Raw genomic sequence first — 27,384 nt, forward strand, 5'->3', positions numbered from 1 at the left:
TGCCCTGGGAGCCTGCAGTGCACAGGCTATAATTAGAGATACAGACAGCAGCTGGTGTTAACATTGGACTGGAATTCTTTATATGTAGGGCGCACAGAGGGGGCTGAGGGCTGGGGGACACAACACACACGCACGCACCACATACACACAAATTAAATTCAGATCTTAACTTCTTTGAGACTTTATGATAACTTTTTGCACCATCAATAACTCAAAAAATTGAAACCATAATATGTTGCGGATATAATCAATATTATTATATCAACAATGGATCACATACAAAACTGTATGATAAGGGATTAGTGATGAACCCATGAAAAATGATCTCAACCTGCAGTCTCTCTTAGCTCTCCAGAACATTTTAGCATTGGTATCGGTTCTACAACCTGCAAATTCACTGTTTCAGTTCACTCTAGCTGCTCTAATCTACATCATTTCCACATGTAGCATGCAGCAGTATTTAGCTAAATTGCTCTGATAAACCCAGTGTACTCTACCTGCCCAACACCAAACAACAGACAGCATTTAGCAACTGAAGAGCCAGATATATCCCTCTGAAGAGTTAAAAGTAGAATGAATGTTGGGCCTATATTTATATTAATTTAAGGACAGGACAAAGCCCTTAAAAAGAGAGAGGAGGCAAAGCACACCTTTATGACCCATTGCACAAACCACAGCCAATATTTTGAAACTATTTGACATTTTAAAATTAATCCACAAGGGGAGGCTGAAATAAAATATAAACATAGGGTGAGAAAAAACTCCCCTAATGTCTCAGAAAATGTATATTACTTTCTCCTCTGCGAAAAGAATAAATATATAACCATACCCCTTTTCTGACTCCACCGTCCCCATATAATTTGTATACAGTCCCTTATCAGCCCAGATCTGTGTCTATGGATCCTGTGATGTAAAGAAGGCAAGTAATCTAATTGAAATGCAATACTGTCTCCTTCATGATAAATACTGAGTTTTCCAGTTACACAAAGGCTCCTTGGCTTTATCTCAGCTACCTAATACATGTTTACTGTTTGCCCTGTTTTGATTTTTAGTCTTGATGCATTAGTTATTTATCTGTCATTTCATCTTTTTATTTGTCACATAGCTGTTATACGCACACACAAATGCGCATACCCATGAGAGATGCTCTGATGTAACCAACCATCCAAAGTAAATCTGATGAAACTAACAGCAATCAACAAGAACACCGCCCATGCCTGCACTACAGTACCTGTGTGAGTGTGTGTCTGTGAGTGTGTTTGTTTGACGGAGAGATGCATCGATTGATCCTAAATAATTCTTCCTTCCATCTGTAGCTCAGGATATTGAAGATATAACCTTTTAAAATCTCAAAAGTGATACCTGTGATATTTTGAAAGGTTTTATGAAACTATCCCTCTGAGCACCACACTCAAAACCGAAGGATATTTTTGTCTCTTTGAAATTCTCTTGGAAAAAGTCTTGCTGAGAAGACTTGCACCACTGCTCGGGCTCTGTAAGAGGTTCAGAACTACAGATAGCAGAAGCAGCAACATCCAGCCTGGCAATGCCTGTTCAGCTCCTTGGATATGTGAACAATCATGCACCTATGGCTGGTGGGATGCACAGCTAGAGCCAAACAGTAACAGGGAAGATGCTCCAACACCCCCTAGGTGAACTATCACACATCCAGCACTGCTTCACTTCTCATGTAGACTCAAACCCCTGAGGCTCTGCATTGTGTAATGGCAACTTCCTATATTCACTCTAACTTTATCTCCTCTGACTCCTACTCACTTCAAGCCTTTCAGCACTGTCAAACTTTCTCGCTACCATTAAACATAAAAAAAAAAATCCTTAGCTAATATTCATTTATTAGTTAAAATCTGCCTCATATGTACTGTGGTTTGACAAAATCTGTGAATATAGATTTTCAATTACTCAAGAATGACTACGACCCTAAACATACAGATAGAGTCATAAATAACTATCCTCAGCAACAAGGAGCCCTACAACAGATGGTACACCCCCACAGAGCTGTGATCTCAACATCATACAGTCAGTCTGGGATGACATGAAGATACAAAAGCAATTTCTATAAGATGCCTGAAACAACTGTCCTGCCAATTACCTTGAAAAAACTGCAGTTGCAGGTGTACCAAAGGTAACTGGTGTACTGAAGAGATTTCATTTAACCCTCCTGTCCTTTCCCGGGTCAAAATTGACCCAGTTTGGTTTGACTGTATATAAACATAAGGTATATTACCCAATTCTGTGTTAGACCTTTTTAACCAAATTCATTCCAACTTATTACCACAGGTTTTACACATATGCTTGGAAATTATAGTAAATAGGCCTCATTTAAAAGAAAGTATACCTCATTTTTAAGTTAACACCTGTTGTCCTCCCAGGTCAAAATTGACCAAAGGACAACAGCAGGGTTAAGTTTCTTTTGCTTATTGGCATTTTTGTGAATTTTATCAATAAACTACTAAAAACTAAAATAAAAAATATAAACTATTCATAACATTATTTTTGAAAGTGCATTACTTTACTGCTGCTTATACACTGCTGCATTTACAAATATTTAATCAGCTAAAACTTTCAGACAAGATTACTAAGGTATGATCCATTTATGATGGATTACTGGTTTATGTATTATCGGTTGAACTATTGCTGTACCTAAAAATGTCCCATTTTGACCTTTTTCTTGGCAGATATTTTGATGTCACGTCATGTCAAGTCACTTTAATAATGGCTGCTTTCCATTTACTTAAGCCAGCCTCATTGTCCTGGTATTGTGCATGCTGGCTTATTGCCATGGCTTACTGGAACACTTGGCTTTATACACCCATGTTCCACCCACACAGGTTTTTTTCTTTTCTTGCCTGATTACACCGCATTGCAGGACATCCATCTGACCCTCTCATTAACTTTATTGTATTTGTTAGAGTGAAACCTTTATCGTTGTTATTGGTTCTTGAAGTTCACTGACCTCCATCATAGCTCTGCCCAATGTCAACCAAAGCAGAAGTCTAATGAAATACAATAAGTGAAAAAAACACCTGTGTGGGTATTCATTCAATTTAATCAGATAATAATTGTTAATAGTCACACTTGTGCTTCCACTGGTAAGACAAGTTAAAATGTCTCAAGCCAAATGGTACTAGAAATTCCCAATTGTGTCTATTGAAGACAATAGAGGCAATAAGTATGTTTGAGTGTATATTTTTTGCCATCCTATTTAAAGGAAATGTTTGTGATTTTTCTGTTATTTTGACACTGTTATGATGTTGGATGTCTATATGTTAAACATGGTCAAAGGTCCAAAACTTGGTGAGGTGAGTGTATGTAAAAATTCAGCATGCTCTGAACGCTTTGTTTGAAATACTACCTCTGCTTCCTCCTCATTGTGATGTCAGATTATTCGCTCATGCCCAAAAACAGCTATGACTTCTGTAGTCTTCATTGCTACAGTTGTTCCATGGGCTTTTCATGTTGTTTATTGCTGTCTAATATTTTGGATTGAGATGTATGTATATAAAGAAAAGAAAAAGAAAAAGTTTCCCTTTCAAGTAAAGAACAATAAAACAAAGTGAAATCCAATCAGACCAGAGTGGGCTCATTGTTCAGGCCTCTGCCTGAACAGTTTGTTTCAGGCAGAGGCAGAACTGAGTGATAGGCCTGTCATTTCTACAAAGATAATACAGTAGAGCTCCAGAATAAAAATATGAACCTGGAAATGTACATATGTCCTCATTAACAGTAAAATTAGAATAAGGGACAGGTATGTCATTCATTATCCAATGGGTTCCTTCAAGAATATGTGGCTGCCTGGAGGTACACGATGAAGTCTCACTCACAGTAAGAAGATGTTGATGGGAAATACATTTTTAGATTGTTTTTACTTGGCACTGAGTGAGCTATAAAAAGCATAATTTCTGCATAGATTTAAATTACTAAGAAGGCTCATTCATTGTGTGTTATGATAGTAAGGCTGCTGTGGGGCGACAGCTACCTGTTTTGGACTGCAGACTGCTGCCGGCCTTTAACCAGCAGAGGATAGTGAGGACACAGAGTCTGTGATTAAAGCAGAAGTGAAGAACACATCAGCCATACATCTCTGTCCCTCTGAAACACCTGCCTCTCACTTTCTGACTTCTTCACCTATCCACATGCTTTGTCTTTTTCTGCCTCTCCCTCTCTCTCCCCCCCCCACCTCTTCCTTTCATCCACACACTTTTCTCTCTCTAACTTTATGTCCTCCTTTCACCCTCACCTATTGTTCCTCCCTATCTCCCTTCTTCTTACTCTGCTGTTCACCTTTTCTGTCCTTTCTTTTACTTTATCCAACCTGTTCCAGTTACACTTCTCTTCTGCCCCTGAAACCCCTTTCTTTCTTTCTCTTTCACCTCTTGCATCAATCTATCTTGATCTCACTCTACTTCACCATGTCCCTCTCCATCTTTGTTTCCCTCCTTCCCCAAACATCCACACATACACACATACACACACGCATGCACGCACACACACACACACACACACACACATGCACAAACTCGCACACGCACACACACACACACACACACACACACACACACACACACACACACACACACACACACACACACACACACAATCTTAGCTCTCCTTATTAAATTAGTAATAATGTCACCATGCTGCCTCCCAGGAGGCCAGTGTTATTGACTTCATTATGCAAATGTAAACCAGCCCAAAGCTATACTAGTGATGGGATAAGACACACACACACACACACACACACACACACACACACACACACACACACACACACACACACACACACACACACACACACACACACACACACACACACACACACACGCTGTTTGTAGGCCGAGTGTGCTGGCCAGGAAAAATTTCTTGCTGTTTCAGATAATTATGTCAAACAGTGGAGTTGATGTGTGTATTAGCATGAAATCTGCTAAATCCAGCGGGCCTGCGGCTTATTGTATCTGTCTTGGAGTGACAATATGTTAGCATGGCACAGAATAGATACTAATGTTACTCTTGGTCAAAGAAGAAAAGAACTCAAGAAAAGGGGTTGCTTCAACCCAGTTTTTGTGTTTTTTTCTAAAGATAATGTTATACTCTAATTTTACATATCACAGTTTGTCATTTATTGTTAATAACTTGTATATCTTTTGAGTTTCATGCACATCATTTTGTTTAAGTAACAATACATTTATGACAGTTTTCAGCTCAAGCTGGCACTAGTTGTGTCTAAAACTGGATCAAAATAACAGACTGCTACTGGGTAAAGTTAACCCAGTGTTGCATTGGTGCTGTATTGATCCAAACTGGGTCAAATTTAACAATCTGAATTTGACACATTTTTACACTCTACAAATCCCAGTTCATTTTTCAAAACCACGTCTAATGAGAGTCGAGTAATTGAAAGGGGGGTTTGATCCTCACCTGTTCCTGTTGAAGTGCCTTTTAGCAAGACACTGATGGCTCCCGAGCATCTGACAATTCAATGTAATGTAATACAACATGTTCAATTTCATTACTTTTTTGTTTTATCAGGCTGTAAAGAAGTATGTAAGATTTAATTCCCCAAAACACACTTCTTGGTCACTCAAACCTCAAAGGTCTATTTGTGTTGGCTCTTTACTATGGTGTCCATGCCAGCTTTAACAAACCTAGTTGGCTGTGTACAAACAAACAACTCTTCACAGGAAACAGTCAGATGGCAAGGCACGCCAGGTGGATGTACCCAATAAGTACTTGGATGGCCTGTGAGCTTCTGAGGTAAATTTGGCTGTGTGACTTGGCCAGGAAGTGAAAATCCTCTCATCTTAACTCTGATCTGCTGGATGTGCGATTCTTTCCGTCATACTGGCACTAGCTCGTCACTGACACCAAACCACGCTGTGTCTTGATACACATTCACAGAACAGAAAACCTACTGCTAATTAAAGAGTACACACACATGCACACACATGCACGTGCACAGCAAAACACAGTATTGGCAGAGGCAGGGCAGGACAGATGGAAAGACAGCAGAAAGCAGGCAGGAAGTGCAAATTAAAGTCAGTTTCAGGAATAACAATTAGAGCTCAGGGACTAATAACACATATAATGAAAAAGTGAACATTAAGCAGAGATCAGCATCATCATTTTAACAATATAATGACATGTTGTTTATATTCTATCCTTTCATACTGTACATTAAAGGTTCCCAAAGGATGAACCATACTGACATTAAGCTGAATAAAAACAAAGCCTTTGAGCAAAAGCAGAAACCATCACGGGAGATTGAAGTAAAGGATCTGATTGTTTCTTGAACCGAATTACTGACTCACTCTCTGACTGGACGTTTGTGAGGACGGCAGTACAATCTATCCGTCAGTGTCAGTGTTTGTTCTATTTGAGGACTGAGCTCTCGGCTGGATGGGACAGACATACATCTTTACTTTAGAAATGACACACCACCTGCCTCACCTCTTCCCCGTTTCAGTCCATGTACACCAACAGAGACTGTAGGTAAACATGGAGTTGACATTTTCAACCACTTTCTCATCACACATTTAAAATTGACGGTACTTCAAATATGCATTGCCAGCATTTGATTGAAATGGTGATTTTTTTTGTTTAAAGTTAACTAATTTATTCACTGAGTGACTGTATTAGAGCCTGAACAACTCACTGACAGATTCAGTAGAGCAAATGGAATAAAACCAACTATTAAAAACAGTTATTCAGGAAGATGAATGTTTAGTTTCAGACTGTCTGGTCAGAAGCCATTAAAAATGAGGAGCTGCGCACCAGACACCTCATGCATTTTTAACCAATCAATATCCTCTTTTTTTCAACATCTCTTTCTCCCTCTCTATATCCCCATCCTTCACCCCCCCTCCCCCCCCCCCCTCTCTCTCTGTCCTTTACTCATCTGCCTTCTCTATGCTTTCCTACTGCACCACTACTGTATATACTCTAATTGTTTCCTTCTGTCGCCCTCCTTCCTCAAACTGCTGCAAAGTTTATTACTTTGTCCATTCTTTCTCATCTCAGTCTGTCTGGTTTATCAGTCCATCTCTAGCCTCGATATCTTTCTCATCTCAGTCCACTGTCCTATCTGCTCTCTCTCTGTTGCTCACTCTTTTATTTGCTCCGATCACTTTGTTCTCTCCGTCTTCACACTCCCTGTCTGGTCTCTTTCATAACATCATTAAAGACTGGGGTTGTAAATGCCCTGTTCCATTTGACTAACTTCAGACATACTCTGCTGCAGTTTACTTTCACTTGATTATAAAGAGAATATAATCAGTTTGAGCCTAACAGCACAGACCCCATACTGGGCACAAAGGCATGTAGGCATGCAGAGACACATTTTTTCTTTATTGATATATAGCCATGCAGATAGTTTTGACTTAATTTGCTTACTTTGTCAAAGTTTTGAGACAATGGTCAATACCTGCTTGCTTTGAATGGTGTTTGTAGTGATACAAGGTTGAAAAAATACATTTAAAAACTTCTATAGTAACCTTTATTTCCAAAAACAATGTCCTACTAATTCACAAACGATAGGCAATACTATTTATTTGGTTCTGATTCAAAGTAATATCAGCGCCAGGAAAATTGATTAGATATCAATACTTATTACTTGCTGCTGATGTAATATATCAGTGAGAGAAACGTGTCATGATTTATGAGGTGAATGCATAATTTATAGGCTACTTCTGAATATATTTGAATTACCACTGAGTAATTTGACAAACAGTAGGCTTTTTTTTTTACTATTCCATTTTAAGTACTCATGCATGTTAAAGCACAAGACACTTTTTAATGTTATAACAAATGATTATTGTGTGAATTCTCTGAACTAATGAGGTGATCTCTGTTTGCATTCACACAACAGCTGCAGAATGCCGCAAAAAAAGTCTTCAGTTCCCAAAATATGACCTAACATGTTTTTTGGTATTGATCCTAGCAAACAATATTTAGATAGTATCAGTTGTACTGACACTTTGGGGATCAATCTGCCCACCCCTGTAATCCACAGACCACAGTGTGAACAGTTTTGATTGGAACAACCACCACTAAAGAAATAGTCCCTATACAAACAGCTGATGAGTGTGTTCTGAAGACTGTGATTAAGAGAAATATAGACAGAGCTGGTGCTGCTAATTTTCTGAAATATGGTAAGCGCCACAAATTAAATCCAATTCACCTCCATTTTTCTTTGGTGGCAGAATAAATTACATAGACTAATATCTCAAAACCTTGACAAATGAAGTAGAAATCTCAAAGGGTGTTTCTCAAAATGAGTCCAAAAAAATATATAAATCTGTCTGCATGGCTAGATGCCACGAGGAGTGAGAGGGCAAAATGTGATTCTGTTATTTGGTTGAAGACATGGACACTTGTTTAAACATATTGCAGCAAAATGTGCATGTGTCAATCAGCAAGCACAAACACACGAACACTTTCAGTCAGACTATTAAGGATGTAATTGTTTTCTCAGAGGGGAAGCTCTGAAAAGGTGAAATTAATCTGTGCTTCATTCAACTCAAAGTAATATCCATTTTTAGGATGATTTGGCAGTCATTCTATATTTACAGGAGAAATAAACTAGAAAAAAATATTTCCCCTTTGTCTCTTAAAAGAGATACAGCAGGTAACAAATGTGGACATAAGAATGATTGAGAATGATTAATAAAATGCAGAAACCGCAGCTTTAAATATATTGGATAGAAATTGACCCAGGGCTGGATTTGATAATGGGACTTAAAGCTTGTTGTGATTTACATTATAACAATCACAAACGCATTGAATTGTATTGAGCTCCCATGAGCTACTGCTGCAATATCCAGGTCTAATAGCACTTACTATTCTCCCTCCAGGCACACACACATAACTGAATACATGCACTCACATGAGCACTTACACTTGCGCGCGCGCACACACACACACACACACACACACACACACACACACACACACACACACGAGGGCAGCCTATTAAGAAGAAAAAGCGCGTCCACAGACAAGAAGCACAAATAAAACTGAATTACTGTGTGATTCATGGCATAAATGTCTATTTCCACACAGCCAATAAATTAATTTTAAAAAACACTCTACGGCTGCCCTTGTTTTTGCATGCTAGCTGTAGCAAGATTCTACAGATCCAGGTTTTACTTGTATACTTGCTGAAAAGCCACATTTATGCTGTGTGGAGATTAGAATGAATTTATGAAGGACACCTTCTAGTTGTATTTAACACTGCCAGTTGAATTGTTTTGCTTTTGTATTTGCATGTCTCTGTAGTACAAGGTAAACTGAATAAAATGCTGAAGGCTGATGTGATTTGACTAAATCATTTCAATCTGAATTATTTTCAAAGTCAAAGGAAAAATAAATAACTTACTGGATTCCTGGAAAGAGAAAGGAAAATGTCTCTAAGTCACTTATGCACAGCAAGTCTAGTATATACGTCTAGTTTATGTTAGTCACCTTAGTGTTATAATTATTGCGGAAAATTACATTTTGGTTTTTGGATCATGATAGAAGGGTGAATGGATGTTGTTAATTGTCAAATTATCAAAAATGGGGAAAAAAACAACCTATCTTTCGAATTAAGAAAATATTGCTAAATATTGCAAGGAATTCCAGTCACAACCAGCAGCTAACCATAACATTTACCTAGTTGCTGTTTGTTAAGGAAATTGATCTTAGCGATCAATCAACATGTCAGTCTGACTAATGAGTAGCATTCATTTTTCTCTTCAATGCATCCAAATTAGCTTTAAAGGAGAATTTTTGAGCAAATTGATACTTGTTGAACTGATAGTTCAGATGTTCCTTCAAGCACAAATTATCTGTTTAAAACTTCAGTTTTTTGCACTGAAGAAAAAAGGAGAGTTCAGTCATTTTGGTACTATATTGTAATTAGAAGGACATACAATTGTTTATTTAATAGACGTCTTTTATATGCAGTCTGGGCTGACAACTTGTGTGGTGATGTTGAAGCTCTTTACAGGTTAAGCATGTAACATCTAGATGCAAAAGCCATTGTGAAATTTTTTAAATGCACAGGCACGAAAATGAAAATGTTTGAAGTTTCAGACTTTGAGGGGTTTCATCTAACCATAAAACATTGCATGGATGACACTGAAAATCCTCTGTGACAAAAACATCCCATCTACTGTTAACTGTGAATATTTTTACATTTTACATGGTGAATTAAAAAGCTGTGATGAAAACAGTTTTGAATTCATTACAGCCATGATTTGAAATTAAGGGGGAATCGGTCATCACTTACCGAGCGGATCAACATCAAGAGAGCCACAACTTACCGAGTGGATTTCATGTCTGACAACAGCCTGGCCTTTATATACTGTGTTGGGAAGCAACCAGAGATGTTAAGGTGCTGTCTGCTGTCAGCACCGTGACTGTTAGAAAGAAGACTCTGATGCTGGAAACTGAGTGTCTGTATGAGATGCCTCTGAGGTGCTGAGCCAATGGCTAAAATCTGCTCTTTTGCTGCACAAGCACATCAAAAGATTAGGAAATATTATTCAAGATGCTGCTCAGTTTGAACTTCATCCTCCCTTTGGACAGCAGCTCCACACTGGACTGAGCTCATCGAAGCTAAATTTTGATGAATTATGCAAATGATTCTTATAATTTAAGATAACATTTTAACACTGTCACTCATCTGTCTTTTTTAGTGAACTTGTCATGAGACCTATCCATACTGTCGAGATGAGGCTACAAAAATGTGTGAGTCTGTGCCTTTCCGCCTCTTCACCCTGGATGGTGACAGGTGTCTGTATCTTCCTGCTTTGTCTGAAATCTCTTTCTTTATCTGGCTGACACTCAGCTGCACACAGTGCCACTTTCACCAAACATTGATGAATCCTTAACATCCTTAACAGTGCTTTCTTAGCTTTACAAATGCCCCCTGAAAATACATAAAAGTCATTAAAATGTCCTGAAAAAAGTTCTCTCACTACTTAAACACTTTTGATTTTAGTTCTGAATTACCTGTATGAGCTGACAAAATAAAACAAAAATGATGCATTTCTTATTTCTCTGTATTAACACACTTTTAAATGCTTACCGGTGTCTGGTAATGGGTGCTAGTCATGAACATCAAAGTAAATCAGCGATGGAAAGCCAGAGGCAAGTAGCCTTGTAACTTGAATTGATTAGCCTTTTCAGTGTACTTGGTACGTTTTTTTGAGGAGCGCATTCTACAATCAGTCATTCTACTCTCATCGAAGCTGATTTGTGCTCAAGTGTTGCACTGCTTACGAAAAGGCAGGAGTAGCCTGCAGTGATGCTGTTACACCACAGTCTGCCAGTCAGCAGGACATTCCACTTAAATACTCTTTTCTTTCCACACATGAGGCAATCATTTTTCTTATAGAGAAATGGTTTTCCACTCTGAACAGCACTGGCTAATTGAAGAGGGACTGCTTGGTAAATTAAAGTAGCCACAGGATGCACCATTGACCCTTTTACTATATGCAATTGGTAATTAAATGGGTCTGTAAAAGGGATCCCTTTGATTACTTAAGGACAATTAAAGCAATAGTACATTTACCTCAATACCATAATATTAATAAATAGTATGTAGTAGTAGTAATATAAGTCAAATAAGAGCAATTAAGATATGTATTTTCAGCAAGGTGTTACTCATGCAAAAATGTTTTCTTGATAAAAACAAAATCTTCATCTAGGTCTGTTTACTGCAGTTATGAGCTCACGACTCCTTAGTCACTTCAAACATGACTCAGCATGTACTTTTATGCAGTTTTTTGTTGCTTTGATCTAAGTTTTCTTCTCTATTTTTATACCAAACCCGTCAATGCAGAGGTTCCTCTTCCCTTCTTGCCCTCTCTATCGTCTTTACTCTCTCCGTCATTTTGCTTTCTCCCTCCACCTCCTCCTCTCTCTTTCTCTCTGCCCATGTCAAATTGTATTTAAAGTCTGTCCGTCCTCAATTTCAAGAGCTGTAAACAGCAGACATGCGTCTTCAGTCACATATTTCACCTTTATATAGGTTATTTTCAATACCTGGCTGTGCAGTTAGATTGTTTTTAAATAGGACAAGGTGTAGGAGGTATAGCATGTCAGAGTGGCAGAAGGTGTGTGTGTGTGTGTGTGTGTGTGTGTGTGTGTGTGTGTGTGTGTGTGTGTGTGTGTGTGTGTGTGTGTGTGTGTGTGTGTGTGTGTGTGTGTGTGTGGGCTGAGATAGGCTGGCAGCAGCAGGCATCTGGTGACATCTGGTCCAGGCAGATAAAGTAATAAACACATACTATCTCACTATCTGGAAGACTGTGTAGACTCTCTGTCTCTCTCTCTCTCTCTGTCACTTTTTCTCTAGGTCAAAAAGTGCTTTTTTGACATGACAGGAAAAGCGGCATATGTTTGGAACCATGCATGCATCATAACCAGATTGAAAGATAAACATTGTAAAGAGAACAATATAATATGCAGTCAATTCTAAATCTTTGTTTTCACTTCTTGTTTTTGCTTACTCTCCATACTTTTACTGTGCTTTCATTAAATCATCTAGATTCTAAAGTACCACTTTTATGCCAATGGTACTTAAAGTATTTATTCAGCGATGGATGGATAAATAAATGGAGAAACAAGAAAGTGCATGGGTGGATTATGGTGGATAATACAAATCTTTGTATTTTGTGGTTAAATGCACGTGTAATGACCATAAAAAATGGCAAAGAATAAGTAGTTTTATATATTAGTGTGTGGCACAAATTTGTTATTTTTCATATATTTTTGTGACACTCTCCAAGAGAGGTGATGTTACAGTTAAACTGTTTAACTTATTTTAAGCCAACATGAATGAAAATCTTTAAAGTACTGAGATAAGAATTGAAATTTGAACATTGTTTGAATCAGTCAATTTTTCTCATCGTTGCCTAAAAATTCCTCAACACTTAATCAATGACAAAAATGGTTCCTGATTCATTTTCTGCCTCTTGACTAATTCATTCATCCATAAATAGTTTCAGTACTGCTCATGTGCTGGTATAGCTTTTTCACTCAGATTTTCAAATGCACACACACACAGCTGAGAGTTGTGATATTCACCTCTGCACCAATCAACCTCTAACCACCAGGGGCCTCACCTTCAGGTGAACCGAGGCCAAGGTCCCAGTAGTCAGAGGCCCCTGGGCACGGACCCTGTTGGCCTGGTCAGTAACCCTTGCGAAAGAACAGATGATGAGTGAAAAAGGGAAAATAAGTGAGGCTAATTTATTGGAGAGGGCACCTAAATGACAGACAGAGAAGAAGAAGAGAAGGGAATGAAATGAAAAAAGAGGTTGAGGGATACTGAAGATAAAAAAAGGAAGACATTTAGTGGATATATGGGCGGATGGGGCGATGGATGGATGACTAAGTAGGTAAGATGATAAATAGAAGCAGGGATGGATGGGTGAATGGGTGGATGCTTTGACACATGGCCCCGGGGAATCAGTCATTGTACATACCACTGTCACTCAAGATTAGCGGCATAATTAAACTCCTGTCGCTCTGTGTGTGTGGTACCAATGTGGGTGTGTGTGTGTGCATTTGTTTGTGCATGCGAGAGGTGTGCATCTGAATGTGTGTGTTGTTTTCCTGGGCGTGTGTGTGGGAGGGGTGGACAGTGACAGAGATTGATGGTGAGGGGAAAGCAGGCCATTATATTGTATAGCTAAAGCAGTGATAGCCTCTACACCTCTGTGTCTGTTTAAACTGCCGGCCGCTTTACAAGAGTGGCTCGAGTGACCCCACAACACACACACACACACACACACACACACACACACACACACACACACACACACAGAGAGAGAGAGATTCCCCACCTTTAATTAGGGGAAAACAGCTTGTTTTCAGGAGTATTTGTCTGCTTAATTTGTGATGCCTTGAACTGAACCACACAGAGCCACTGAGTGAAAAATAAGTTTGATTCATAAATGACACAATCACTCTCTGAAGTGTTAACTCAAGGCTCTTTCCAGTAATTGATGGATAGCAACATTTTTAACACTCTGTCCTTTTTTGGCCTTAATAGCAGATTATTAGGAAACCGTTCAGCCTTCAATTAAGTGAATGAGAAATGAGGATAAAATGACTATCTTGACAACTGAGAGAAGACTCCCCACTGAGAGAGAGCGAGAGAGAGAGAGACACATTATAATGGTTGAAGGCCATGTTCTTGAGCAGCTGCACACCGACCAAAGCTACTTCTGTGGCTGTTTGTGTGTCTCAGAGAGTGAAAGGAGCCCCGCCGCTCCCCTGCCGAGCGGAACATCAGCCTCATCAAGTCAGCAAGAGGCAGCTACGACTAGCATGGAAGTCAGGCACGCCTGCCTTCAAGATAAGAGCATAAAAGAGTCCAAAGAGAGATATTCTGAGGTCAGTTTGTAAAAAGTCATGTGTCTATAACACCTTTAAAACACCTACCTAAATGAATAAAGATAATAAGTCTGGCATGCCGCCTTGTGTACTGATGCCTGCTCAACACTAAGTATATATTTGCACTCTTAGACGTATCAATAATGAACATTAACAAAGCAAAGTAGGTAAAGACAGATGCTCCATTTCTATATGAACACCATCATTAGAGACCAGACATTAACAACAAACAGAAAACATTTTAAGAAAAAATACAACCCCTCAGTGTACAGTACATCTGTTACAAAGCTGTTTAGGTCATATAGTTGCAGTGCATTTCAAGGATAAAGTTTTGTTGATAATGTTACACAAATGCAAACATGCACTACATTTATTTGCCACCTTTAGATATTTTCTAGATGAAGATTAGACACAATAGATAATAAAGCTTGTAAAATACAACATATTGTTAAAGATGAATCAACTTTTTAGGCCTTTGACATCTTACAAAAAAGCAGTGTGTAGTAAGGGTCACATTGCAGATGTCTATGAGTTATTAACAGCTCCACCAATTAGTGATTTTCCCATCTAAACTTCCTTTATTGGGTTATTTCAATGGATGTTCAAATAATCCAATAATTCACTTATATCAAAGATTAAAGGAAAAAATCCAAAAACTAAAAGCGGGTTTGTGTATCAGAACTTTGTTTTCTCTTCTTTCCTCTCCCATTCATCATCTTATGACCCCTCAGATTTATCTGGTGACCCTTTGGAGGAGCCTGACCCCTAGGTTGGTAACCTGGACTGGACTAAACCAGCTCCACCTGCAACAGTAACACTCTGCTTTCACACTGATGCTTCAAATTACTACTTTTACTTCAATATTGTCAATATATATTTTGCTGCTAATACTTGTGTAACTTACTTGAGTTGGATTTTTTTATGCAGGACTTTTACTCATAATAGAGACAAAGGGAGTTTCAACATCAGCTATTGAAATGAACAGAACAAAACAAAACAAAAAACGAGGCTGTTAGATGCTCCACAAAGATTTAAACCAGCTACACTCAGTATTTCAGTAGGAGCTGGTTTGATTTGGGGATACTCACCGGTTTTATTTTGAACCCACCTACCGGAACAGCCGTGGTGTTTCCCGGTGTTTGACTTGACAGATGGCAGGCGTGAGACGCTCCTCTCGGCTGTCTCTCTCGGTCCGTCGGTCCATCTCGGTTCCCATTGTCTCCCCGCTCCCCGTTCCTTGAAGACAACCCAGAGACGACTAAAACTAAACTTACATGTTATTTTGCTCATGTCGCCATTTTTCTTTTTCTTTTTTTTTTCTTGGAGACTTAGGCTACCTCGACCTGAAATGTCAGCCTAGTCCCCCTCTCTCCATCTCTCTGTTTTCGGTGTAGCTAAAGAGAGGTGGTCGTTTGATACGGACGAGGCGGTGAATGAACCGACCGACGGCTGACCGGCGGGACTCACAACACGGCGGCTGTGTGCTGTGGAGCTGACGGGGAGATGAACCGGAGGAGGAGGTGGACTTATTAGCCACAGAAAGCAGCTTCCAGCGGCTGTTGACATTTCACTAACATCCTTTCTAGCAACACATTTTCACTCGCCAGTTTCTGAGTGGTGGGAAAGACACATTTCTTTTGGAGAGGGGCTGAAAAAAGGGAAGAAATTGGATTACAAACGCGGTGTTGGAGATAGTCAAGGGTGTGTTTTGTTTCAGTGAATGAACAGTGAAGGATGTTGCCTCTACATGCCCGATACTTCCCCTGAGAGGAGAGGAGAGGAGAAGAGAGGAGAGGAGCTCGTCAATGAAAGCAGGCAGGGACCACTTTCACTTGTTTTCTCCACCCTGAAACAAATTATAGGCGCTTTCAACAAGAGAGCATTTAATCTGGGGAATATATCCATCGGATCTCACCATCCTTCTCTCTCTGTTTTTCCTAAGTCAGTGTCAGTGATTGTGTCGCTGCTGTATTGAATGGACCGCTTTAATTCAGTATATTCAATGTTGATAAGGATGCAACTAATCGATATGATTGCCGATCGGACTTTGTAGCCCAGCAGGTGATGTATGGACAAGTGGACCCTGTGTGGACATAACTGGAGAGTCGTTGTTGAATAGCGGGATTACTTTCATTTTTCAAGCCAGTTTCATTTAGAGACCCACTTTTAGGAATTAACTCTGCTTTTGTACTGACCATTTCAATCAAAAATGCACCAGGCCACCTGATTTATCAAACTGATTTCAACTGCAGCCAAGCCCCGTGGATGCATCCAAGAAGTTGAATCATACCCAAGGCCCACCGTTACATCTTTCATCCCTGACCCCTGGGTGCTGGAAATCCAGGGGACCACGTTTCAGGCTGTTTACCTGTCAGTAAACCCTCCATCTGGATGAAGTAGTAGCCTTTTATCCCCCCCCCCCCTGAGCTCCAGAGAGTACAGGGGCCGCAGCTCTGTTCTCTGAGGCTGAGCAGCGAGCGCCTCTACCTGGGCTGCCAGCCAGCCAGACAGCCCTCTGGGTTGGGAGGGAGGGTTGCTCTCGGATTTGAAGGTCCAGCTGGAGATTTGGGAATTACCCAGAGTTCTTCTCCACGTGGCCCACTGGAGAGAAGGGAGGAGGACACCATGGGGTGCTGCAGTGGCAGGTGTACCTTGGCCTTCATCTGTGGCATGCAACTGGTAAGTGATGCTGATGAGTGGGGATGGGAGGGGGACTAAATGGACTGATCAATGAGGATAAAGTTTTTTTTTTCGGTTTTACATAAATAAAACAAGCCATGACAAGCAATCAGTCACATCCTCACATTTGCAATTCTATACTACTAGACACAAAGCAAAGGATGGATGGATACGATGAGTGAAAAAAGATGGATGACTGAAAGGTCCATGATACAATGTAAGATATGGTTTGAGGAACAGATTGATGAATTGGCGGAGTGAATGGATGAATAGCTGTTGGTGGGAGTCTAAGACTATTACTATGATTCCTTTTAGAGCACTGATGGATAGATGAAAGCCAGCGATAAATGGAGGCAGTGAAGGAAAAGTAGGAATGAATGCCAAATGGATAGATGTATGGAGGAGATACATGTGATTTATTGGGGGAAAATGATGGCTGGAGTAAAGGGGAAATAGATCTTGATGTAAACTCATGGAATCAACTGCTGCAATTCCCTGTCTGTCTCTCTTTGCATCTCTCTTTCTCCCGTCACCATCTGTGTCAATGGTAACTGGTGCCAGGCAAGACAACAGGGAGGGAGGGGAGGCTCTGTAGGTGTGTGTGTGTGTGTGTGCGCGATGTGAGGAGAGAGCAGAAATGATCTCATCAGTTCAGTCTTTTCCTTTATATTGAATGATAACTCCTATCTACTTTAGAACTGTTACGAGGCAGCTTTTGGGCAAGCTGCTAGCTCCATATTTTTTACCTTTAGTGGTTTGTATTTATTATTCACACAGAAAAATGTCCAAATGTATATGATCTAATATCAGATCAAGAAAATTTTAGTAGCTAATATTTTTACCCAAAACAATTTACTTGAAATTGTGTTTCAGGCCCGTGTAAACTCTCCTTTTTGCTCTGTTTGTGGTCTCCACCCACTACTTAATCACCAACTCATTGCTAATATTTACTATTGCTACTTGGCAGGTAGCACACAGTGAATTTATCAGACATGTTTTGCTGAAAACACTTTGTTGCATTCCCATACAGTCGGGTGATAATTCTCTGTGGGTTCGCCACTACAAGTGATACTTCTCACATTACGCACAGTCAATTGTCCCATTATTATTTATAACAATATTGATCAGTGCAGCTTTAATTAACCACAAAGCAAAAGACCTACTGCATGATATATTTTGAGTGAAGTGCATGACTTTCACTTTTTCCCAGTTGTAAAATTTTGTCACTACTGCTTATCATTTCTGAAGCTCCTTACACACAGGTGACACGTAAAACCAAAGGAGCATCATTACTGCACATTACACAGAGTCAGCGAGACTAGAAGCTGCAGTAAGAGCAATGAGTCCAGATCACTACCTTGGGAAATGAAGGAAATCCCTGCTTCAAGTAGAGGCAACAGAGGGACATTTAGGCCACTCATCACAAATAACATCCTGTATAACAACACAGACTGATCATATATGAAGGGATCTAAGGGTGCATTTTTTCCTTAAACTGAAGAAGTATTGTGATACAGAAAAGGAAATGCATAAACATGAAGAGAAATGCCTGAGCTGTCGCATTCTTAGCTCATGGAGTCATACAGCTACAGTCAGTGTGTGTATGTAAACTGAAGACCTATTGTCATGTTGAATAGGATGCTGTTACAGACACCATGACGCCCTATGTATGTGTGTGTTTGTGTTTGTTCAGTCAAAGATCTATGAAAATCATCTCATTTACCATAAGATATTAACGTGTATGACTCTCATTGTGTATGAGCCTGTTCTTGCAAAATATCTATTGTGCTGTGAAATGGGCTGCGCACGTTCAAAAGACGGCTCTGTAAGTCAAAAGTAAAACGGTGATGAGCTTGCCACATGTGCTGTAAATGGGGACACTGTGTATTTCTGTAGGTGAAATAGAAAGTGTGTGTGTGTGTGAGTGTGTGTCTTATGAATGAGATGCTGTCACAGTGATAGTCATTGTGTCTAATGCGGTGGAACTAATGCTATGCCATAGTCAACAACATGTTTTGCTCTGTTAACTGTTGTAATAGCTAAGCCAGCTGATACCACCACTAGCTGAGCTGGAAGTCTAACACTACTGTATGTTAACAGTTTAGCCATGCATAGTTAGCTCTGTTACATTTGCAGAGATTTAGACAAACTGCCTCCCGAAATCCACTCAACTCTCCACACTGAAACTATGTGAAATCAAGATATTTACTTGACAAAATCTAGTAGTGTCACGGCTGTAGTTATCCACAGGAAACCACACCACCCACAACCCTCTTCTTTAGAGATGAACTAATTGACCACAAATTAAAAGACAGCCTGTTTTTCCTCTGCTTGAGACCCTTTGCTGGAAGTAATTGCTTTAGCTGTGTGATCCTCCACCAGGGTCCAAAATTAAAACCTGCCAGGCGTCAAATGCATGTGAATTTAGTCTTTGGGGAGTAAATTATGGAGACCACCCACTAGCCAATAGGAAAACACTCTTCACACTCTTAATTTTGTGTTAGCCAATATTTGATCATTTTGTATTGTATTGCAGATGTTATGAGGTCGTTTGAAATAGGGCTGTGCGATATGATGATATTAGATCATGGATGATTAAAATCTGCCTTTATAGAGAGATTGTTAGTATTGTTCTGCAGTGCACATTGTATTAGTTCAGCTCTACAACGCAGCACAGTCTGCTAGCAGGAGCCTTATGGATAACAGCACCAACATGGTGAGAGCCTCCTAACACATCCAGTTTGGTGGTGAAATCTGCAGCAGTTTTGATGTCCTGCTAGAAAGCTCACATCGTTAATCTGACAGCTGTGACAGCTGGGCTGCAGTTAAAAACCACCGTTTAGCTGTTAGCTCACCTGCTAACTGGTAGCATTAATTTCTGTCATGGTGCTAGCTAGTATGATGTCAGCTCTGGTGTGCTGTGTTGAGAAACTATCAATGCCTCTACACAACATCAAATATTTGCTTTTCAGCTGTGAAATTAGTTTGGTTTTACTGTTTTACTTCAATATCCATTTTAAACAAGTCTAAGTAGACACTACCTTTTTAATTCAGCTTTGCACACCTGCTCTTGTTTATTTATGGCATTGTTTGTGTTTTAATGTAATATGATGTGAGTCTATCAGTGGTAAATGTTTTTATATTGTTTATGAGCCCCTATCCTAAGACAAATTTCTGTCATTATGTGATAGACAATATTTAAAAAAAAATAAATCTTAAGCACTTTTCAGTAACTTACAAAATAGTAAACCAACATGAAAAGAATTGTGATAAAATCATGGATCATAATCTTGCCTGAAAAATGTTATGAGATATTTTTGTCCTTTTTCCAAGTAACTTTAGTTAACCAAACTATATTTCTGAGTTTAGCGTTGCTGTAGTTCAACTTCACAAGTTCCAGTGTGAAGTAATTGGTAGCTTGTTAAATTATGTTCACAAAGTAACTTCTCCAACATTGGTTATTTTGTATTGTTAATTCATCTTTCATGTTAATTCATGATTGTTATATTCTCAGACTCCTTTTTGCCCTTTTCACACTTAAAGGAAAATACCACTGAATATATCAATTCAAATGTGATATACTTTAATTCTACATACAGTTGGTTTTACTATTATTACTGCACAGTACTATAATATTGATTTGAGAATCATATCATATCAGACAAAGATGCTAAATAGTAATAATGGAAAATTGCAATAGTAAAAAAACCTTTATTATTTTTGATTGGAAAAAAATCTGTGTGACCAGTAAACATCTTCATCTACCAGCCACCTTGGCAGGTAAGCCAAAAGTTTATTTTTGGACCCTGGCCTCCACTTGAGAGTTGACCTCACAGACTGTGAAACAATGGTGGTCGGTGTGTCTCATGTAGTGGGACTGATGTCTTATGGAAGTCTTAACAGCAGTTTTCCCCCCACTTCATTAGCTAGGTTAATTGCTAAGATAGCTGATGTCACTACAGCTGAGAAGAGATCAATGATCCAGGGTGCAGATATGTCTTGACTCTTATTTTTTTTGCACCACAGCCCATTTAAAATCACCTACACCCTTCAGTGTTTTTGTATGGGGGTGGACTTAAGTTGTGGTGTCTCAGTTTCAGTGGGAAACATTGATTGAGGAATTGACTTACACACTGGGATCACTTTATTTGGTGCCCTCTGGAATTAAGCACATGTAGTATTCAATTCAATATTGAGTATATGTAATATCCAATATGTGCTTGTGGTGAAAATATCACTAATCCTGAAGTCATTATTGTTATTTAAAACAGATTTTGGAGAGGTTTTATTGATAAAATATTGCTTTTTGAGACTAATAATTGATGTAAAAAGAAAATGGTACTCTCAATTTGATTTAAAATATCTGCATTACTGAGGATCCGCTGCCCAAATGGGGGTAAAAATAAAAACTAAGCAAGGATTTTCTGTTCTGTTTTGGACTATAAAAAACTCATTAACAGAAGCATATGTTGAAATATTGTGAACGGGGTATTAAAACCCTAATGATTCTGCAAATAATAATGATTAATGACTCAATTTTCATAATTATGTGTAGTTGCCAATTTAGGGGTTGAATTAAACCTACAAGGATTTTTATATGTAATATTATGAAGCTACAGATGAACACATGCAAACTGTAAAAAGTATGAGGTGGTGCTGTGTGGAGATCACAGAGGGAGGTGTTAAAGTTAGATGGAACAAAACAAAACAGCTAAAGCATCACAGCAGATCGGACTGTGTTTTTACCAAGACTTTTGCACACACACCCACACACACACACACACACACACACACACACACACACAAACCAACACATATGCTGCCTGTGACTCACTTTCTGTGGCAGTGGTTGTGGTCCTTGTTGCTATATCAGTCCACACACCCACCAGCTGCTGTCACAAACGATGATGACTAAATCATCCAATGGCGTGATAGGTAACAGGACGGCAACCGGTGTCCTCGCTCCATTGGCTGGTTCAGTGAAGCTTGTGCAGACGGTCGAGGGGGGGGATGTTTATGTTGACGGAGCATTAATTATGTTGTTGGTGTGTAAGTTAATTGAATAAAGGCAACAGAATAGAATTATAGCCTTGCATAAGTGCACAGTTACAGTCAGATACTAATTCATGATCCAGTCGAGTGGATATATAATTAATCTTTGAAAAAAAAGAAAAGACTGGTTTAATCAAGAAAAACAAGAAAACTTCTTGGAAAACTCTTATATTATCACTCACTTTTCTTTGTACTACAAGTGTACAAGTTAAATATTCTATACATGTAACAAGATTAGATATGTACAGTGGCCACAGGCTATCTGAGACACAGGGTTTGTCTGTGTGTGACAGTACATTCCTGTGACATTTCCACCACTGAGGGACATGATGAATAATTTACAACTTGGAAACAGTGACATGAATGCAGAAATGGTATCTCTGCATCTGTGCAAGTGTGTGTTACCTGATTGCAAAGCAGTAACTGCGCTGTCATTCAAACCCAGAAGTCAGAAGCATTTCGAGTGTGAAAAAAAACTCCACACATAAATCAACTGCAAAAGGCTTCCCCTGTATAATTGTATTAGTGATATCCAGTCAGTTGTTTTGTAAGTCTGATACGCAGCTATCTCATGCTGTTGGTTTTTGAGTATCTTGAAGGAAATCCTTTTTGAGAGCAGTTTGAGTTGAAAGCAAGCAGAGCTTGTTCACTCCGGCAACAAACATAATCTTCAGACCTCCTTCCTCATCGCCACAACTCACTGAGATAAAAAGGCTTTGCTATCCTTTATGTACAACGCAGCGTTCAACAAGGGCCACACACAATCTCAGCTCCGAGTCTATAGATTTTCTGTCGCTCTCTCTTTTTCGCACTTTCTTAATTTGTCAGTCTCTCTTCCCCCTCCAGGTCCCTGTGATTTTATATATACCCACTGTGTGTCTCTCTGGCCCTTTTCATTTCTTGGTCTGTCTCCACCTCCTCTCTCCGTCTCTCTCTTTGTCTCTGTCAGCTGAGAGGAATGCAGCCATCACAACTTGGCCACAGGCTTGACTGGCAATTAATTTAATGTGTTCAATACAGTCTGTGCACAAAACAAGCTTTCACCTACCGGCCCTGTGGAGGCAGTTGCATTGTGCTAAATCAGTCGGACATTAGACCTTGGACTTTGTCCATGTTGGCCCTGTATTGTTCAGATTGTTCTTGGTGACTATGGGTTATTGTGCTTTTCCGCCTTTTAGCTGTCAATAATAATATGGTGTCTTGAAAATGGCTGGCTTTTTGAAATGTTGCAGGTGAATGGAGGTAAGGTGTTTTAAGGGCAGGAGGCAATAAAAACTTTTTTTCCTGCCTTGTTTGATGCCATTTTGCGAGGGCGGATTTTTTTACACCGTTTCCCTCATTTCATTTCTTAAAGACATTATTAAAAAGGTGCAGTTAGGGCATGTAACTGTTTAAACTTTGAAGTCATGGAGTTGAAACCAGTCCACCAACATCAGACTCATAATACAAGCCTCCCCAGTTCATTTTACCTGCAGAAGGTAAAGACATGAAAACAACCAATCAACCGTGCAGAAGTAATATTTCTGCTGTGGGAATTTTTATCTGCTGTAGCTGAACTCTCCCAAAACAATTACAGTGCTAATTACAGTCAAATCTTTCTTCGAGATGTTCAGTTTGTTTCATGGCATTGGCCAGTGGTGCTGCATGTGTTATATTTTTATAGGTCACTCTGTTCAATCAGCACCTCTGCTTCCTGAATGACTGAATTCCCTTCTTCCTGTGTTAGTTCTTGATTTTTGTATTTGCTCTGGATGTAAATTTATTTGAAATTATTGCTGCACAAGCATAGCCTCACACTGCCTTTGATAGCAGTACACTGGGTGCATAAGCAGGGTTGTCTGTTGTCATGGTGAGGAGTCATCTCCAGGGGAGCATCTGAAAACCCAACATGATCAAAAGTTTCTGTGTCTCCTATTCAGAACCAGGTTGTGATACTTAGAAGAAATGAAGATTAATCCGTTCCTAACATAGACCAATAGACAAGTTCAATATGCATCAGTTTATGCCTCACTTCTGTATTCTACTTGAAACTTAATACAGCTTATGTGTAACATTTCTTAGCATTAGCTACAGCCCATGTTTATTTCTGCAGTACCAGTCAAAAGTTTGGACACACCAAAGTGCAGTAAATCTAATTTACCACACTATATCAAAGATGAAAAGTTTACATGGACACATCTGGAACATTTGGAGCTGTGGTAAATGGTAAAGAAGTAATGTAAGGAGAAAACTGTGTCTAGTCCACTCATGCTGTAGGGTTGTAAATGAGGTGCCATATTGTTGTTGTGCTGAGAAGAAAAAATCCATCAGGCAAAAAAAAGTCAGTCAAAAACTGTCAGCAAACAGCACATAACTCTGCACAACCCGGACTCTTTAAATCCAGTCACGACTTTAAGAATACTTTGGAAATAGCCCAAGTTTTGAAATGGAAATATGTGGTAAAGGGTATTTTATGCTGGAATATGTCCAAGGTGGTGAGCAGAGGCCTGTTAGAGTCTATCAGCCTGGAGGTTTGACTGCTGCTTACTGATGACAAGTTGTATCACTAAACATCAGGAAGTGACAGAGCTTCTCACCCATGATCTTTCACTTATTGATCTGTAATGGCTTAGAAGGAGTAACAGAGGCATGTGGTCGTCTAGGTGTTTCGGTCAATCTTTAAACTCTTGATATCACATTTAAAGAAGAAAACATGCACACTTCCTATATCTTTTACTCTGGGGATCAACTGGAATATCTTTGTATGATTTACAGTTCAAAAAACTCCTTATCTTATACTGTTCGTTTATACAGCCCCTCAGTCGGCCTCTATCTGAAACATGCCTTCCTGATGAGTCCTCTGTCCTCATTGGTCGCGAAGCTCAGTTCTTTACTTTAAATATAAACTTCTGAAATATATTTGCACATGTTCAAGCCTGAATCCGGTCCAAAATATGTGAGTGGACAACGTAACAAAGGCTAAGGAACGGACAGATGTTTGTAGGCATGCATGAACAACCTGATGGAAAAGTGGAGGTAAGGTTCAGAGAAGGCGAAAGCCCTGGCTTTTAATAATAATGCATTTTATTTAAAGGCGCCTTTCAAAGCACTCAAGGACTCCTTACAAGGCACAAAAACACGACAACAGTACATCAAACAATACAAATCAGGTAAATTTTAGTGCAAAGATAAAGAAATAAATATGAATGTGACTATAAAGTGCATCAGTGCAACAAATAAGCAAGAACATGATTGCATAGTTAGTGTGAGACAGAGTATGCCACTCTGAATAAGTGCGTTTTCAGGCGGGATTTAAAGGTGGAAACAGAGTCCGAAGTGCAAATGTCTGGTGGGAGAGAGTTCCAAAGGCGGGGGGCAGATCGGCTGAAAGCTCTTGACCCCATGGTAGTTAAGTTGGCAGATGGGGCAAAGAGCTGGTTGGCGGAGGAGGATCGGAGAGTTCGGGAGGGTGTGTAGATGTGAATAAGTTCCGAGAGATATGATGGTGCCAGGTTATGAAGGATCTTGTAAGTGAGGAGTAGAATCTTAAAGTCAATGCGCGATTTGATAGGAAGCCAATGAAGTTGCTGCAGGGCAGGAGTGATGTGTTCAATAGAGGCGGTCCTGGTAATGATACCGGCGGCCGCGTTCTGTACCAGCTGGAGTTTGTGAAGAGATTTCCGCGGAAGACCAAAGAGGAGAGCGTTACAGTAGTCCAGAAGGGATGTGATTTTGACTAGATTGAGTTTTGGATCTTTGACCATGCTTTGACCTAACATAGAAATCCCATATTACAGCTAGGGCTGGGCGATATGGACAAAATCAAGTATCACGATATATTTGACCAAATACCTCGATATCGATATTGCAACGATAATGTAGAGATGACTCTTGATGCTTTCACAAAATATTTACACGATGAAATGTTTGATAAATAATCATCGTTAATGTGGTTATAATGACAAAGTGGGTAAAAGGTAAATAACAGAACAGCTAAAACAGTCTGGTAAGTTCAGAAAATTACACATTTTTACAGTAAAGACAACACTGATGATATATCACGATATTATGATATCCTAAATCTAAGACGATGTCTAGTCTCATATCACGATATCCATATATATATTTATATATTGCCCAGCCCTAATTACAGCAGTTTGTAAATGACAGAAAATCAAAAACTCTCTGGTTCACTGATTACCCAATCATAGCCTAGCAACCATAACCAGGCATGGCAGGCCTATTAAGCTTTGAATTTTCTGCACATTGAAGTGGAGTTTATGGAGATTTTGGATAGTGGTTTCTTTTTTTACTCTCTCTAATTCAGAAAATACAAGAGCAAAATGTTAAAGAATGGATATAGCAGTTTTTATGTGAACAAATGTAGGCTGAAAATGTTAGCCTGTCCAGCTAATTAGCATATTACCTACTATTGTATCGTACCATTACTTCCAAACTCTTAAATCAGAAGGTAGGCCAACATTAGCGGCTCTATTGATTTGGAGATGTCTACACTCTACCAAACCTAGCCAAACTCATTATTTGAGATAGCGTTACTTGATATAAGAGGCCTTATTTTGTCTACTAATGTCTGAAATCAAAGAACCATCGTTTTTGAAAATTACCACTAATTTCACGTTGTAGATCTACCTCTGTCATCATTGTAAACTGTGTGTGCTTTGTAAGAATAGAACAAGTTCGTTGTTCATGCCTAAGAGACTTGTAGACCTTTCTTTAGTGAGCTTGAGTTCCACTCACTTTTGTCACTCTTGGATTTATCTTACAGAGGTTTTTGAGAAACACTTTTTATCCCTTCATATTCTAAGTAAAAGTGATATCTGCCACTGTACTGGAAAGTAAATATTTAACACCTCATCATCATTTTGACCAATACAATTAGTTTTTCAGCAATAAGTCCTAGAAGCATTTGTAGTCGTGTCTCCTTCATGTCATTTCTTTCTTTTTGTTTTGTTTTTGTAAAGTCTGTAGTTGTCATTGTGGGTTCCTCAGATCAGATGGAAAAAGGATAAAATGAACACAACATCTGTCATAACCCCAGCATTGATTGGGCTCTCTGTCCACATATCTCTATGGAAGACATTGACTATGTGGAATTTAGAAGATATACACTTTCTTGTCATGGACCTGCAGATTAAAAGAGGTCCAGGATGTTTTAAAGCAGTTTGACACCTTAGTGAAAGATAAATGTTCCTCTTGGGTCCAAAGCTGAACTTTTGGAAGTATTTACTTTGTCATATATTTCCAAAAGACCAG

The 27,384-nt window shown here is 39.3% G+C and overlaps 1 protein-coding gene across 2 annotated transcripts in view; it reads left to right on the forward strand.

Annotated features, from left to right (window-relative positions):
- The first annotated feature begins 17,025 nt into the window (after positions 1 to 17,025).
- The window catches only part of nkain2 (sodium/potassium transporting ATPase interacting 2), a 92,965-nt gene continuing 82,606 nt past the window's right edge, over positions 17,026 to 27,384 (forward strand). For both annotated transcript variants that reach the window (XM_062437430.1, XM_062437431.1), the window contains exon 1: positions 17,026 to 17,079. In XM_062437430.1, the coding sequence (XP_062293414.1) occupies positions 17,026 to 17,079 (54 nt within the window). The remainder of the gene's footprint in view (positions 17,080 to 27,384) is intronic.

Source organism: Scomber scombrus, chromosome 17 (genome assembly GCF_963691925.1).
Source record: "Scomber scombrus chromosome 17, fScoSco1.1, whole genome shotgun sequence".
In the NCBI taxonomy this organism is placed as follows: Eukaryota; Metazoa; Chordata; class Actinopteri; order Scombriformes; family Scombridae; genus Scomber; species Scomber scombrus.